This window comes from Bombyx mandarina, chromosome 25 (genome assembly GCF_030267445.1).
Source record: "Bombyx mandarina strain Sakado chromosome 25, ASM3026744v2".
Lineage (NCBI taxonomy): Eukaryota > Metazoa > Arthropoda > Insecta > Lepidoptera > Bombycidae > Bombyx > Bombyx mandarina.
Genome location: NC_143231.1, coordinates 7,979,949 through 7,997,200, shown reverse-complemented (window position 1 = coordinate 7,997,200; position 17,252 = coordinate 7,979,949). Strand labels below are relative to the sequence as shown.

General features: G+C 36.6%; 1 protein-coding gene across 3 annotated transcripts in view; it reads right to left on the bottom strand.

Moving 5' to 3' along the window:
• The window catches only part of LOC114249309 (protein turtle homolog A), a 99,860-nt gene that overhangs the window by 67,087 nt on the left and 15,521 nt on the right, over positions 1 to 17,252 (bottom strand). For 2 of the 3 annotated variants that reach the window (XM_089738728.1, XM_028182828.2), the window contains exon 2: positions 8,689 to 8,916. In XM_089738728.1, the coding sequence (XP_089594854.1) occupies positions 8,689 to 8,788 (100 nt within the window). In that variant the 5' untranslated portion in view covers positions 8,789 to 8,916. Of the gene's footprint in view, positions 1 to 8,688; positions 8,929 to 17,252 lie in introns of all 3 variants that reach the window. The other variant, XM_089738727.1, reaches the window with a different exon arrangement.

Genomic DNA, 17,252 nt, shown 5'->3' with positions numbered 1-17,252 from the left:
GAACAGTTATAAAAAAAGAAAATTGGTTGATAAATAGAGAAGAAAATTGTACTTAACTGTTGTGCCTTTGCCTGTTTATATACAAAGGCTGGTTTTATTCTATTATCACAATATTCCTTTGTCGAGGACACAGCTAAAGCAAAAGTAATATTACCGAACAACTGACGTTTCTAATGGCGTGTAGATGGGGCACTGTAATGAAATTCCAAATCGGGGCGACCCTTTTCGTAAGCTGTTTTTATTTTTTTATTTAGAATAATTCCACAATAAAGCTGTTGAGCATCGATGTCGAATGTCACGCATAATGTATCGGAAATATGAATTATATTAGATTGGGGGTTAGGTCGTGTAATGGGAGGTTAATGTGGGCGCTCGTGTCGTGCTGGAGGGCACTAAAGTATTACTGCACTCATTACTGTGGTGCCGAATGTGTGCTGTGAGTGGTGGGGCCGCGGCACGAAACGCGATTTCGTGGTGATTTTTAAACGTTGTTTACGTAAATTGGTGCTATCGTCAAATTTCTGGTCCTTTATGGAAGCAATTTCTTTTGTTTTGTTTAAATTGGCAGCTGTGTCAGCATTGAGGACATTTATTGCACATACTGCTTTGCTACCATCCGTTTATATGTTTTAGTGGTATCCCTAATCTTATTATTATCCTATAAATTATTTTCTGTATTAAATATTGGTTGTAACATCGGTGTTAACCCACTGAGTTTTTCGCCGGATCTTCTCAGTGGGTCGCGATTCTGATCCGGTAGTAGATTCAGCGAAGCACTGCTCTTGCTAGGGCTAGTGTTAGTAATTTTCTCAGGTCCCCTCACCTGTCGGTCCACGTGAAGTTGGAATAGCCCCTTAGACTACTAGGTAAGGGAAGAAAGACCTATGTTTTTATGTCGCAAACTTTTCGAGCGACACAGTTTCAAGAATCGAATGATTGTTGTTTTAATGCACCTGAGATTTTGGTCATGATCTCTTGGAGGGATTTGAAAGGTGTTGTTGACGCTATTAACGCTATCTTGTGCGTGTACTGTAATATAATCAGATTGATCATGAATTCCTTAATTGTTGGCTGATACTTGTTGTATTTTATGTATTACATACGTCTTAGCAAATATCGCAGAATATACACGTAATCGGTATAATAGAAATGGTTGAACTGCCTGTTAATAATCGTTTGATTTAATCTTATGTTTCTATTGAAGTGTTTCCTGATATTTTAATTCCAAACTTAGCATGCTAATTACTTTCACTCCGTATTGCAATTAGATACGAAAATTATTCCGCATAAATCTATTTAATTGCATAAGTATCTGGATTTCTTATTGCGTTTTTCTTATTTTTTCTAAATTTATATTAATTCCAATTGATTTCATAATCTACTATATTTATAACTAGAGCTACTTTTTAGTTTCAAATGTTAATCGATTCCGATTCATACAAAATTAAAAGGTGAAATGAGCAGTTTTCAGAATTCAACTTTCAAATAAAATTCGAGGAGACTTTAGTGGAACGTTAAGTGGTTGTCAAACTGATAACTTGGTAAGTAGTTGGTCACGACTGCGAGCTAAGTAGATACAACTTAGTTTGCATAAGGCGCAAAATGCAGCGCTGTTAGCGGCCTGTAACTTGATTAAAATTGTAGTTTTTTTGTTGTTGTTATAATTATATTATTTGTATTCTTATGAAGAATCATTTAAAGATACATTTGTCAACCAACAATTGAAAATAAATTGAACATTATTTTGCAATCGATGACGTGCGAGCTCCGTGCATTGGGGTGAAGTACTGATGGTAGGACCTCTTGTGAGTCCGCACGGGTAGGTACCACCACCCTGCCTATTTCTGCTGTGAAGCAGTAATGCGTTTCGGTTTGGAAGATGGGGCAGCCGTTGTAACTATACTGAGACCTTAGAACTTATATCTCAAGGTGGGTGGCGCATTTACGTTGTAGATGTCTATGGGCTCCAGTAACCACATAACACCAGGTGGGCTGTGAGCTCGTCCACCCATCTAAGTAATAAAAAAAAAAGAAGACGGAGCTATGACGGGTAGCCTGCAGGAACGAAATTGTAGCAATTGGAGGGTGTCTGTATGTGTGCGGGCCGCGTGAGCGAACACCACACTCGCGTAAGTCATGACGGGCCTTATGCAAGTTTTATAAAGTGTCACCTCGTTAAGAAGGCACATTTAACTCCGCTTAAAGATCATGGGGTAGAGTCTGCCGATAATAAACGCGGCACGGTCGCGGACTGATTTTATATGCGGGTGGAATGTCATGGATGCATCTGGGGTGACTCTTAGGTGCTTGAGCTTCCTGGCTCAGAGTGTGAGTTGACCGAAGAGGGTGAACGGAAAATAAAGGCACATATACAGAGGAAACAATAACATAAACTTATCAGTTGACCAGGTAAACAAATTAGTTATAATTTTATCTAATTTTCATATAGGCGACTGAAAGTGGACAAACAGAAACAAAAGTAAATTGCTGATGAGTGTTTTTTGATAAACTGTGCTGGGATCTTATGTTAATTTCTTCTGCAAATTTGTTTTTTTTTTTGTTAGGCAGATCAGTGAGAATGTACCTTATAGTGTGGTTACCAGAACTCATAGATATCGTAATGTTAATGCCACCGCGCATCGTGACATCATAGATGACGGCGAACTCTTAATTTGTAAACGACTTCAAAAAAAGAGGAGGTTATCAATTCGACTGTATTTTTTTTTATGTTTGTTACCTCATAGCTTTTGACTAGGTGAATGATTCTTTTTTATTAGGAAACTGCCGCTTTCCGTGTGGTCCCATTTCAATTTAGTCCAGTTCTGATAATGGTAGCCAAGAGAAAATCATATAAGTCTTAAATTTGCATTGAGTACGTGCGCGACAAATAGATGAATATCTCAATAACTCAATATCACGCCAACCGATTTCGATGATTATTGTTTTTAGTGTATATAAATTTGTTTTGGAATATCTTTTTTTTTCTATTTGAAGTCGATTTTTGTTTAAGCATGTCTATTTACAATTATCGTAAGGTGGGTTGTAAAGTGCTTTTTTTTGCTATATCTTTGAATCCATCGCATTGTTTGCGTTATCGTACGATATAAATATTAAGTAGTATAACAGTTTGGTCTTCTTGCTCTTAACCCTTTGCGGTCCTAATACTAATGTAATGTAAGAATATATGTCCAATACGCATGGACAATGGACATCAAAAGGTTAAACCGAACAAACTCTTCATGTTCAGATACCGCGACTGTTTATGAACATCAAGTCCCATCTTTCAGCCATCGTGTTACATCAAAATAGCTGCTGTAGTTCCAACGTTAATAGAACTAATAATTGCATTTTACCCAACTATACAACAAGCAATCAAGATATAGTAATGCACACAACCATTTGCAGTATATTCATGCCCTGCAGCGCTGTGTATTATTTTTCTTCCTCTCGTTCTTACAATAAATCATATTTTTTCCCGACTGTTACGATATACGGTTGGTGAATCCGGGCGTGACATGTTTCCGTTGGTAATATTAATAAAATTACTGTCGGGACACGTAGCTTGGTCGTGAGCTTGACCTGTAGGACTTTTGAACCAGTAGAAGAATTTATTTTGACAAATAGCTGTTCAATGGGACGATTTTAACAGTTATATATATATAGTGATTTTGGTTTGTTGAAACATATTTTTTATCATAATTATACTTGAAACACCTTAAAGTGATACTATTTCACTAATTTTTAATGCATTTGGGATTATAGGTTCGTTTTCGATAAATATGTTACCAGATTTGAAAATAAGTATACGAGCACTCCACATTGTCTCTGGTCAGTGCTCAGTAATATAGTAACCAAGATTCTTTCTAATTATAATTATTTTAGGTCCTTACCTACAGTGTATTATAAAGTTGTAGCTTTATTCTATTTGGGAAAGAACAAGTAAATTTTTCAAAGTGATGGCACTGATTTCAGATCTGTGATAAGCTCTTGTTGACTCTTTAAAATCCTGTGTAAAATTCTACTTTTGTAATAACATCTTTTGAAATATTAATTCGGTTAATAGCTTTAAGTATTGTTTTCTGAATTATGATTGCCTGAACATGAAGAAGAAGTACACTAAAACCCAAATGTATAAACATATATAAAAATGAATTGCTGTTCGTTAGTCTCGCTAAAACTCGAGAACGACTGGACCGATTTGGCTAATTTTGATCTTGAATTATTTGTGGAAGTCCAGAAAAGATTCAAAGGTAGATAAATATGAAAATGCTCGGAATTAAATAACAATTTTGTTTTTCCTTTTATGTGTCCCCCATCGGACGGATTCCTTTTGTTTGTTTTAAGTTTATTTGATACAAAAGTGTAGGTCTTTTATTTATCGATTGAGGCACTACGAAGTCTGCCGGGTCAGCTAGTAACAAATATAAATAAATATACTGACTAAATTGAAATCCGTGTGCCTTATTCATTTAAATACTAAGTTTTGTCTCAGTTTTATGTGGAACACGTCTCCTCTTTCATTTGCAATTACAAAGAGATATAACAACAATTTAAAATTCAAATCCTAGCCACCTACAGCAAATTAATTCAAAAGGGATTTCAGAGGAACAGTCTTTGCTTGAATTTCATGTAAAATTGGATAATATTTCTTGGTATCACGAAGCGAACAAGAAACTTCGTCTAATGATTTGAAATAATAATATGACTGCTCTGTTATACTATTTGACAACCTGATCAATATAATCCTCATGTTATGAACTAGCAAGATCTCTTCTGTAACTATACTGAGACCTTAGAACTTATAACTCAAGGTGGGTGGCGCATTTACGTTGTAGATGTCTATGGGTTCCAGTATCCTGTGAGACTGTGAGATCGGCCACCCATAAGAGCAATAAAAAAAAAAACGGGAATAATATTAGAGTTTTCATTGCTGACTCTACGGTAAAGTTTGTTTTTATTGCTAAAATAGTTAAATTTGTGTTAAACAAATGCTGACCAATGCATGATAATTTTAAAACCGAAAATAATTAACTCAAAACAAGGTACCAAAACGTGTAACACATTAAACTAAAATAACAAGTAAACACGGTAAATGAACAACATGTAAATATCCTAATCTAAAAATAGCAGGGTTTCTCTCTATGGTACTCAAAGTTTAATTAGTGACAGTTGCACAGAACCAGCAGCGCTTGAGTAGCATTTGTAAGCAAAACGTTACAAATATTTTCGCATTCACGAGCATGTATTTCGTTTATCCGCTTTAAAATGATTTACAACAATAAAATAGACTTGTTTCGTTGTAATTCGAGTCATATTATCTATATATTAATACGTGAAGCAAAAACTTTGTATCCTTTTTTTACGAAAATTGCGCGGACGGAGGAGTATGAAATTTTCCACACTTATAGGGAATATAGAGAAGAAGTGCACAATGCTAATATTTTTTTTTAAGTAATGCATAAAAGATACATTAAATCAATAAAGAAAACGTTACACACACTACATACCATATATTTGACGCACACATGCATGCATACTATTTATTGTCAAACTTTTGTTCTTGACGGCTGTTGTCAAATTGAGAATAAATTAAATATTGTTTGTCTTTGTTAATATTTTTTATAGTGTAGTCTTGGCGAAATTTGTGATTATAGAAGTATAAAATACAATGATAATAGTGTACAAACTTACAATTCCAATTAATTGTAGTCGAATTTCGACTACTGCGGGACCTCTAGTTCAATCAATTTCGCTTGGGTTATCTGTGGCCATGTTTTGTTGTGATTCAATTAGATTAAAGTGAAATCCGACAACGTAACAAAGGTATTCAAGCAGTGAAAATTTGCAAGCCCCCACCGAATAATGAACGAGGAAATCCTAAAGCGAAATAAACAATTCGTACAAGTCGAACGGATATAATAATATATCGGTGGTTATTTATGATTGCCGAACACGCCGATACGGAGCGTTCCATCATCAACGGTTTCCAATTACATTTAAAATTTCAATTCATTCGTCATGTTCACAATAACGAGCGAATACTTTTTCGGGTGCCTGCCCTTTGATTAGATTCGGTGCGGAACAAACCCATCCATCGCGCAACCACAAAAGGTCGACGAAGCCACCTCCGCCAACTCTCGTTTTCCATTCGTTCCGCTGTCCAGAAATTTTCGCAATAAAATTAATCGTTCCAATAAAATTGGAGCTGAATAGAGCCACCCATGCATGAACACTTTTTAATTGGGTCGCTTTTTTTTGTTCCTTTCGTAGGCATCCAAATGAAAAATGGAACTTGAGCAAGTTCCTCGTTACATTAAGACGTGTATTCAAAGGACATACTGCATTTTTTTATTATCACCCTTTACACTCTTTCGTCCGCGGAGAACAATTAGTTATTCGTTAAAACAGCTCATTGAAATCCTCATGTTCGGCATGGCATTGAAAACATCTACAGTTAAGCAATTTGTTCCCTATTTATACATATCGACGCTTGAAAGGCAAACGTGACTAAGCGACAATGCGTGAACTTTACAGTAGACTAATTTAAAGTTGAAATACCTGAAAAAAAAATCTATTTTAACGAATCTAGCTGTAGAATTGAAATGATTTTAATAGACATAGAAATAAATTTTTTTTTAGCGCATCGTATAATATGGTTATTGCCTATCATTTATGTACAAAGCAGTTATTGTCGCTTAGTCACGTTTACCTTTCAAGCGTCGATATTTTCATTTCATATCGCAGGATCATAGTGATGTGCACTCAATCAAAGTGAGCAATTTGTTGCGTGTAAACGCAGCTCCCGATGGATTGCATAAAAATCACGAAAAAAACATCCGAATAACGTTCTGTCGGACAAACGAAAATATATTTCCCCGTTTTCATTTTCGACAAGCAATCGCGTTTAATGGGTTGAGCGCGATTCCCACTTGACTTTGTTCGATTTTGTTTCATTTGATCGCTTCGGCGATTCATCGTGAGGTGTGGTGAATACCAGGTACGATAATAATAATAAAAAAAATCGTCATTTTGTTATTGGCCCGTTTGCATGAATTAACGCTGTAAAGAAAAATAGTCTGAACATTTTTACTGATGGTAGGACCTCTTGTGAGTCCGCGCGGGTAGGTACCACCGCCCTGCCTATTTCTGCCGTGTAGCAGTAATGCGTTTCGGTCTGAAGGGTAGGGCAGCCGTTGTAACTATACTTGAGACCTCAGAACTTATATCTCAAGGTAGGTGGTGCATTACGTTGTAGATGTCTATGGGCTCCGGTAACCACTTAACACGAGGTGGGTTGGGAGCTCGTTCACCCATCTAAGCAAATTGGGCGGCGTATATTCATATTTGATGTTTTAAGATCAAGCTAAGTCGTTTTGTGCTTTTGAAGGTGACGTTAATTTGACGTCGAGAACTTTTTTATTATCGAGGTCACCACTTATTTAGTTTTATTACTAATATTGTTATTTATCTATATAAAGTTTTATTCAGTTCAGAACAGTGATGTTGGCTGAGTGCTTATCCAAATAATTTAGTTTTCTTGGGTGTCTTTTGGCTTCTACGAGGACTTCCCTGAGCTGCCAAAGTGACAAGTTTATTGAAGTCTAAAGTTTTGTGCAAGTTTCAGGTTAAGTAAAAAGTCTGATATTGCCTCAGATTAGAAAAAATCTTATGAACATTGTTATTATCGCTTTTTTATTGTCTGTTTTTTATTAAAATAATATTTTTGATAATTGAACGTTAAATAAAATTAGTAGTGCTGTTAGAACTATTTATCGTTTGATTGTATGAAGTGATCACTTCATTAGTCTATTGTCAAATAAATAATAATACTGAAAACTACTGTATTATAGCGTAAGAATCCTAATTCCGGTCGTAGTTTGTATTATTTTGAAAGATTTTTTGGAACGAACTTCGATATGGGACGATGCAGAGGAGTACCTTAATCGGGAAAAAACGTCCGTAACGTAAGGTTTTTATCTATTTAGTTTGTTATTCGCGTTGACGAGATGTTACAAAGTTGATAGACGTTCTCGTATTTCTCTTGCTAAATCATACCTGGTGTAGGGGATACCGTGATCATGCAGGCGGTTCCCCCAGGGCGAGTCTGTTCCATTGCACTGCGGAGTGGGACCCTTGCGATTATTTTGATTTTTATCAATTAAAAAATCATAATAAAAAGTGTATACCCGAATAATTATTTTCTTTATACCTAGAATAGAACTTATAATTAATGTTTTTATAATAAGGAACTTCGTTCCTATCCGGTGTCCCACGACACCACACATCTTTTTTATTTTTTTTATTGCTTAGATGGGTGGAAGAGCTCACAGCCCACCTGTTGTTAAGTGGTTATTGGAGCCCATAGACATCTATAACGTAAATGCGCCACCCACCTTGAGATATAAGTTCTAAGGTCTCAGTATACTTACAACGTCTACCCCGCCCTTCAAACCAAAACGCATTACTGTTTCACGACAGAAATAGGCAGGGTGGTGATACCTACCCGCGCGGACTCACAAGAGGTCCTATCACCAGGTCTTTGATGTCTGCGTGTACCTACATGTTCTTGTCCAGTATGTGGTTGAGCCACCCCCACAACAACAACGATTATAGATTTCGACTCCGTGTACCAAATATAATGCCAGCTAAAACATGTAACAGAGATGTGCTTAGAAATAAAAATCTTACCCAAGTCTTCAGCATCTTCACTCCACTCGCCTTCTTGAGCCCAGCACGCTGCCAGCATCACTAATAGCCTGATCCACTTTACCGACCACATTTTAAACATATTTTACATCGTCACACTACACACATACCACTACTACTTCACCACTTAACGTTTCTATATGTATGCGATTTTTTTGAAAATGTTATAACCGACATCATTGTTATATTTGACTTTATGCTCGCGTAGCACTGTAATTAAGTCTAAATTACTTGATGACAGTGTAATTTTTACGACGTTTTAGAATTATATCATATAATGAAAATCAAACCAGTAGACTTTGATTTGCGTAAATCTGGGAGTCCCGTTTACACGGATAGGTACTACCATTTTTAATTATAAATACGGAGTGATGCTTTTCCATTCGTTTCATCGTCGTTCGTATCAGACCGCTAATTCAGAACACCCTGTAGCATTTAATGATATTATAGTTTATTTTCCTACGTAATGAGTGAATTCGGAACCTCCTAATTTCAGTCTTAACTACTGGTGGTAAATAACATTGTCAACTATCACAAGATCCTGATAGAGGGTGATAACTAAAATCGGAATATAATGTGGATGTGACTATATACATTGGGATAGGTTATACCCTTCGTACAATGTCTACTAGAGAAAATTATACTACCTATAGAATTCAGGGATTATACATATAGGTACATACATTCCCGTTTGCCTTCCGCCCTACAATGAGTAAAATACCGAGAACTGTTAGGTAGGTTAGCGCTCATCTTAGATATTAAAAAAATACAAACATAATCTTGTTTAAAAGTAAATTTCACTCAGTGCTTAAGCCGGTAAGTCTTAGCAAAGCTACTTAGTAACTGACAAGGTTCAAGCTAGACAGGCGTAAGGCTTTCGCCCAATTCAGCTGTCATTTTGCCGCTAATAATGGCCAAGACGAGACATCCGACGTCTTAGCTAAAAGGAAATCGAGTTTCATTGGCTATTCGCGTATTTCGGCAGTAATGACTTAGACTGAAATATTGTGAATCGAACGAATAGCATTTGCTTGCTTTATCATCTAAGTAAATTAAATAAAATTTTGTTTGTTTGGTTTTTGTTCGATTTTTGTTTAATGTTTATTAATCTACACAACGTTTTTAAGAGAGCTAGAGCTTTTACGCCAGTAGTCTGTGGACCACATACACGCGGAGAGCTTACAATGCCCTACGTGTTCAATATAATAATGCGTTTAGGATGATGTTGTCACTGCCGCGCTTTTGTAGTGCATCCACAATGTTTGCGACATCTCACACCGATGACTTCTTTGCAATAATGCGGAAGAGAAGTGCATCGTTATTGCGTCGAATCCGTGACAGTTTTTTGAAAATCATATCGGGGACTGTAGATTAATAGCCTTTGCAGCAGGCACTTGGAAGGAGAAAAATAATAATAATGTAATGATATAAAATGTATATAATGATAGTTATGTGTTAGATTTTTTAAGTTACTAACATAGATTATAAGTAATTCTTACTAATACACTGTTATGGTTTTAAAAAAAAACTGAAATAAAGTATTAAAAATAATAATAATAAAGATAGTAATAATGGATGTTTCTTAGAAGATACACAAAAATTAACAAACAGGCAGGCATTTTTTACTGGTGCTAGGACCTCTTGTGAGTCCGCACGGGTAGGTACCATTGCTCTGCCTATTTCTGCCGTGAAGCAGTAATGCGTATCGGCTTGAAGGGTGGGGCAGCCGTTGTAACTACACTGAGACCTTAGAACTCATATCTCAAGGTCGGTGGCGCATTTACGTTGTAGATGTCTATGGGCTCCAGTAACCACTTAACACCAGGTGAACTTTGAGCTCGTGCATCCATCTAAGCAATAAAAGGCATACATTGAAAATAATTGTATTGAAATTTGGCCAGCACAATGTTCGCCGGCTCAACTAATTTCAGAACGATCGCAACCCAAAAAGTTTTAAACATTAATAAAGATCTATATCATTCTAGTTTCGTATTTTACGTTATTTGTACTCATTAACTATTGCTACGGTCGTTAGCCTGATAATAAATACTATAAAGGACATACATGACACTGGCACTGACATTACTTTGAATGTAGACATAATAGAATAACTCAAATTCAAATGAAAAATTATAATTTTCAAAGTTTTATTGTTTTAGTAGATCCTTTTTTTATGTTTTTTTATTGCTTAGATGGGTGGACGAGCTCACAGCCAACCTGGTGTTAAATGGTTAATGGAGCCCATAGACATTTACAACATAAATGCGCCACCCTGCTCCACCCTTCAAGCCGAAAGGCATTACTGCTTCACGGCAGAAATAGGCAGGGCGGTAGTACCTACTCGTGCGGACTCACAAGAGGTCCTACCACCAGTACCAGATTCTATAAAGTGAATACTTCTTTCAATTGTCAGCAGCGCGTCAACTAGTCTTGCTATACTTGTAGATTGCGTATATACCACCTGTGTAAAAATATCAATTGTCATTTGTACGACCGTTTTTGACTCAATCGGGAAAATCTTTAACAATAATATGTCTCTTAGTTTGTTAAAACCGTTCACCTTCGACTGGTAAATTATGATTAGTCAGATTAAAATCTTAAAATGAAGACAACTTTAAAACCCATGACGAGCTTTTCTTTCAGTAAGAAAATAATAAAAAAATCAATGAAGATCTTTTTTTTTATTGCTTATATGTGTGGACGAGCTCACAGCCCACCTGGTGTTAAGTGATTACTGGAGCCTATAGACATCTATAACGTCAATGCGCCACCCACCTTGAGATATAAGTTCTAAGATCTCAGTATAGTTAGATAATTACAGAACGTATGCGATCCATAAAAGTCACTTCAAAAGGTGTCTTTCATTAATTAGAGTAGATTGGGGAAGTTCAAAGGGAATCGTTTCACTCTAGCACACAATTATGTGTCGGAACACATGTTCAAAAAGGACGATTTTCAGTCCCATGTCAGAAAAAATAAAACTTTGACGCATCGTTCGTTACAAACGGGTAAATAATGTCTTTTAATCTGTACAGAACCGTCTGACCCTTATCCTGGGGTATAAAAAACTTTTCAAAAAGGTTATGAAGAGTAACACAAAATTTATTTTTCGATTATGTTGTATTATACTCGGTCAAATGGAAAGGATAATGTGGGAGTGGCCCACGGGAGCGACTCCGTATATTTCAGTTGGATCTGGTCAATTTTGTAATTATTAATTTGTCTGTTTGGAGTTTGCTTCGTAATCTAGAAGGCTATTTCTGCCACGTAGTATTCATGCGTTTCCAGAATGAATTGTTTGCGGAATGGGACAACTTTTTTTTTTTTTTATTGCTTTGATGGGTGGACTAGCTAGCCCACGTGGTGTTAAGTGGTTACTGTAGCCCATAGACATCCACAACGTCAATGCGCCGCCTACTTTGAGATATAAGTTCTAAGATCTCAAGTATAGTTACAATGGCTGCCTCACCCTTCAAACCGAAACGCATTACGGCCGAAATAGGAAGGGCGGTGGTACCCACCCGCGCGGTCTCACAAGAGGTCTTACCACTAGTGAAAATTTCGGATTTACGTCCCAAGTTAGGTGAAACTATTCCAGTTATAATGTCTATGGGATCTAGTAATCGCTTTACACAATATGAGCCGCCAACCCGCTTACCCCACCATGCAATAAATAAATCAAATAATTAAATTTCGAACCAACATTTAAAAGTAATCTACAATCTAAGTATCTTCATGATTTGTAAGCAATTAGATTTTGGTTCATACATTTCGGCGCGGTAATTAATACCCCTAGATCCAAAAGTCGTGGGCTCAGCTAGTCCTATAATATAGAAAGCACACGAGTCATTTTAGAATAAAGGCAAAATCGTTTAGCTTAAAACTAGGCCACGGGCCAAATGCTTAAAACCTTGCGCGTACACTAATGAGATTTCGAGCAATTTTATGCAAAAGATTTTGTTCATTGGCATAAAATGAAAGGCGTAGCGAACTCGGAGTTCGTCACAAAATTAGAACACTCGTATGTCGCATTGAATTTAACGTAACTCATATCGTCGTTTATATTTTCTTGATTTATTTTAACATTATAAAGTTCAGCTCATTTAAATATGTGCCTCGAAATTACCGAAAAGTAGTTTAAATAGCACGGCTTCCTCGGTGAACCAAAACACGAGCCTGTGAAATAGTATTAAGAATATGACTGCGAGTAGTCCATTTACGTATATATTCCATATTTCTGAATTCATTATAAGAATAGGCATGTAGCGTAGTGTTTTCATATATATTTTTTTTATTTATTGCTGAGATGCATGGACGAGCTCACAGCCCATCTGGTGTTAAGTGGTTACTGGAGCCCATAGACATCTAGGTACAACATAAATGCGTCATCCACCTCGAGATATAAGTTCTAAGGTCTCAGTATAGTTACAACGGCTACCCCACCCTTCGAACCGAAACGCATTACTGCTTCACGGCGGAAATAGGCGGGGTGGTAATACCTACTCGTGCGGACTCCCAAGAGGTCCTACCACCAGTGATTACGCAAATTATAATTTTGCGGGTTTGGTTTTTATTACACGATGTTATTTCTTCAACGTGGAAGTCAATCGTGAACATTTGTTGAGTACGTATTTCATTAGAAAAATTGGTACCCACCTGCGGGATTCGAACATCGGTGCATCGCTACATATGAATGCACCGGACGTCTTATCCTTTAGGCCACGACGACTTCATATTTCACATAGATGTTAAAGGCATGAATTGTGGTTTCATTACAGCGTAATTATACTGAAGCAAAGATTTGATGCGGGTGCAAACATGATTCAATGATGGTGAAAATAAAAGTTGTTGGTGTCCAATAAATCTTTTGAGCGACTGTATCGTAAGACAATTTGGTTTATCTCATTTTTTATTGAATATAAAATGGCTGAGTGCGTACCTTTCTCTTATCCGATCGGGTTATTTATTGCACAAGTTTGTTTCTGACCGACTCACGTAGTTTATAGGTCGAACCTTTCCTATCCCGAATTGCCAATTGCTGTTTGATATATACATTCTGTTGTAATTTTCGATCTTATATTTCCTAAGATTTCCTTGTTTTTACATGATTGAAATCCGTTTTCTCATTGGGTTTTTTTTCTGAGCAAAAGATCGGAATAATAGAAAGAAAATACGGGAACTGCTCAAATTTTCTGGAAAAGATAAGAGAAAGTCGCGTTCGGGAATGTACGATTAGATATAATATTATTCGTTTATATACCTACTATAACTAGAGGTCCCGCAGTAGTCGAAATTCGACTATAATTAATTGGAGTTGTAAGTTTGTACACTATTATGATTGTATTTTCAACGCCAAGACTACACTATAGAAAAATATTAATAAAAACAAACAGTATTTAATCTATTCTCAATTTGACCACATACGTCAAGAACAAAAGTTTGAGAATAAATAAATAGTATGCATGCGTGTGTGTGTCAAATACACGGTAGTGTGTGTAATGTTTTTTTTATTGATTTAAAATATACATTTTATGCATTATTTAAAAAAAAAATTAGCACTGTGCACTTCTTCTATATATTCTCTATAAGTGTGGACAATTTCATACTCCTCCGTCCGCGCAATTTTCGTAAAAAGGGATACAAAGTTTTTGCTTCACGTATTAATATATAGATTGACAATTAAAGCATGCCGCGAGCGAGGTTGTACGAGTTACACTATTTTTTGATAAAGCCAAACAGATTTTTTTTATTTTTATTGCCTTTGTAGGCAGCCGAGCCCACCTGATGGTAAGTGGTTACAGTCGCTCATTGACGTCAGCAGTGCTAAGGGCATGCGTACACCGCTGTGCACTAGTGCGTCATGACGTCACTGCGATTATGAAGAAAGATATGCTGAGCTTTATAGTATGCAGCGCCTTTTCATTTTATATTTATGGGTTACATATTCGTTCACAAATCTTGTTCCGTTTGCCCCTTAATATTGTACATCAAATATACAAAATCTCCTAGTCTAGTCCACTCCTGGTTCTGATGTATAACGATTCTCAATTAATTTCCCAGATTCGAGTCTCCAGAGAGCTATTAAATATAAGCTGAAGTTTCACAAGAGCGTGTCTTTCTTTGAATTTCTTTGTATCTGATGAGTTTTTGAGTTCAAAGCTCTCTTATACTACCAGAGTCCATGGGCATCGGTAACGTAAATACTATCCGCCTAGAAGTATTAGGGTTTTTTGGCTTAGACAAAATAAAATAACTCACCAAGGACAGCTTGTCCTATTACTATTGAATTACATGAATTTCGAACATATGTTTTGGACCATACTGAGACCTTAGAACTTATATCTCAATGTGGGTGGCGCATTTACGTTGTAGATGTCTATGGGCTCCAGTAACCACTGAACACCAGGTGGGCTGTGAGCGCGTCCACCCACCTAAGCAATAAAAAAAAAAAACTTCATAAGCTTTACGCACGGTATCTATAATATGTGATATATAATATATCTATTATATTTATATATGCCATGATATGTGAATGTAATGTTGAAATAATATATAATGATTTTATGAAACAAACTAATGATACCGCTGAAACCGTTCTTAATTTATATTATTTACTGTTCAAAATGATAGCTAATCAAACTTTGTTATAGTTATAATTACAACTTATTTAATGGTTTAATGTCAAGTTTATTATTGTCATTAAAAACATTAATTGTTTCGAATAACTTTACTGGTGGTAGGACCTCTTGTGAGTCCGCGCGGGTAGGTACCGTCACCCTGCCTATTTCTGCCGTGAAGTAGTAATGCGTTTCGGTTTTGAAGGGTAGAGCAACCGTTGTGACTATAGTTGAGACCTTAGAACTTATATCTCAAGGTGAGTGGCGCCTTTACGTTGTAGATATCTATGGCCTTCAGTAACCACTTAACACCAGGTGAGCTGTGAGCTCATCCACCAATCTAAGCAATAAAAAATAAATATATAGATTTAATGTTCATGGTTGACTGACTGCTCCGGGTACAAGTAGTTATAAGTAAGTCCACGACTCGCGAAATCCGAAGAAAATTGCTTTTAGTTAGTTGTTCACTGAACATAATAAAATTATCTCCTGGACAGCGATAGAATTTGTGGCTTCCCTATAAATTGTGCATCCCGTTCGTCGAGACCAAATCTATTTATGTAGACCAATCTACCGACTTAACGGCTTGAAAATAGACGCGGTTTTCACTGCTAGTAATTTGTTAGCTCTCCGCGCTCGAGGCCAAGATTAGCTTAAACCCTAGACAGGATAAGTGTTGTCTTTGTTTATTTAGACGCAAGAAAATCTAATTATGTTGGTACAGCTGTATGTGGATCTAATTGCGTGACAAAATTTATGTCGAGATTTCGGTAAATTACTGCTTCTGATAAAGGTTAACTGGTGCAATTTATTTGTAAAACATCCGAGTGACGTCGCTTATTTTTCTACTACGGTATTCTTTTAAGAGATGACGATTGTCATAACAGTAAAGTGCTGTTTGTAATCTGGTTAAAATAAAATAAAAATATATTCCCGTCTTCCGAATAAAGCGAACCAGCCTTCATTGTTATTACCGACAGATACTCCGTCCGATAACACGTAGATATGACAAGAAATCGCCTACAAAAAGGGTACAAAAAAGGGGAATAACGCGAGAGATTACGACTCGTGTTCGTTCTAAACCATATCCTGTGATAATGACGGCCTGAAGTCCGCTACGACCTCAAAACCTTGCGTTCCGAGCGGAATGGGCGCCAATGCTTCGGAAGGACCTTCTCTCGCCCGAACGACAATGCTGAATCTTTTATTAGTTTCGTGAATGGACGGCCAGTTGACATAACTGTCGTCGACATCTGTTTTGATATTACCCTATCTTTCCCAGTGCGGAGCGCCATCGATCCGTGCCCGTGGGCGAAGCGACTATTTTTGTGCACGTGGAATACTCATACCTATCTGAGGGGAATCCAATTGAATCTGGTATAGCTGTGTAGGGGTCGTGGTTCGTAGAATTTGCCGGACTGCGCAAATAGACAATGTTCATTGTAATTATTTTATTTTATTTGTTTGTATAAAGTAATATTTTCAATCTCATTGAACTCAAAAATATTAAACAGCTGGCCTAATTATTTATCGTATCTTTTAAAAAAAACATTTATTTCGTTAATCTTGGTTATGTGCATCCCTTTGTTTTAATTTGTGTTTGGTGATGTAAATGCATAAATCCTTTTTGTTCTCAATTATAACGTGTTAAGCTAATCTGTCATATTACGCGGTAACAATGATACATTATAATTTTCAGTTGAACAGGCATCTCAAAGGGTTGCGTCAGCGTTCCTATCCCACAGCTTTCGGTCGGGCCTAAGTTTTTTCTCAAGGGACTAATTAGAATAAAAGAGTGTTAAACTTTCCTTAACTGACGGACGTTTTCGGCTCTTGTTTATGTTGAACTCAATGTCCCAAGAGATAGCCTTTTCGAATACGGCCACTTTATAAAATTTCGTTCGCCCAAATATCATCAAGGCATATTTT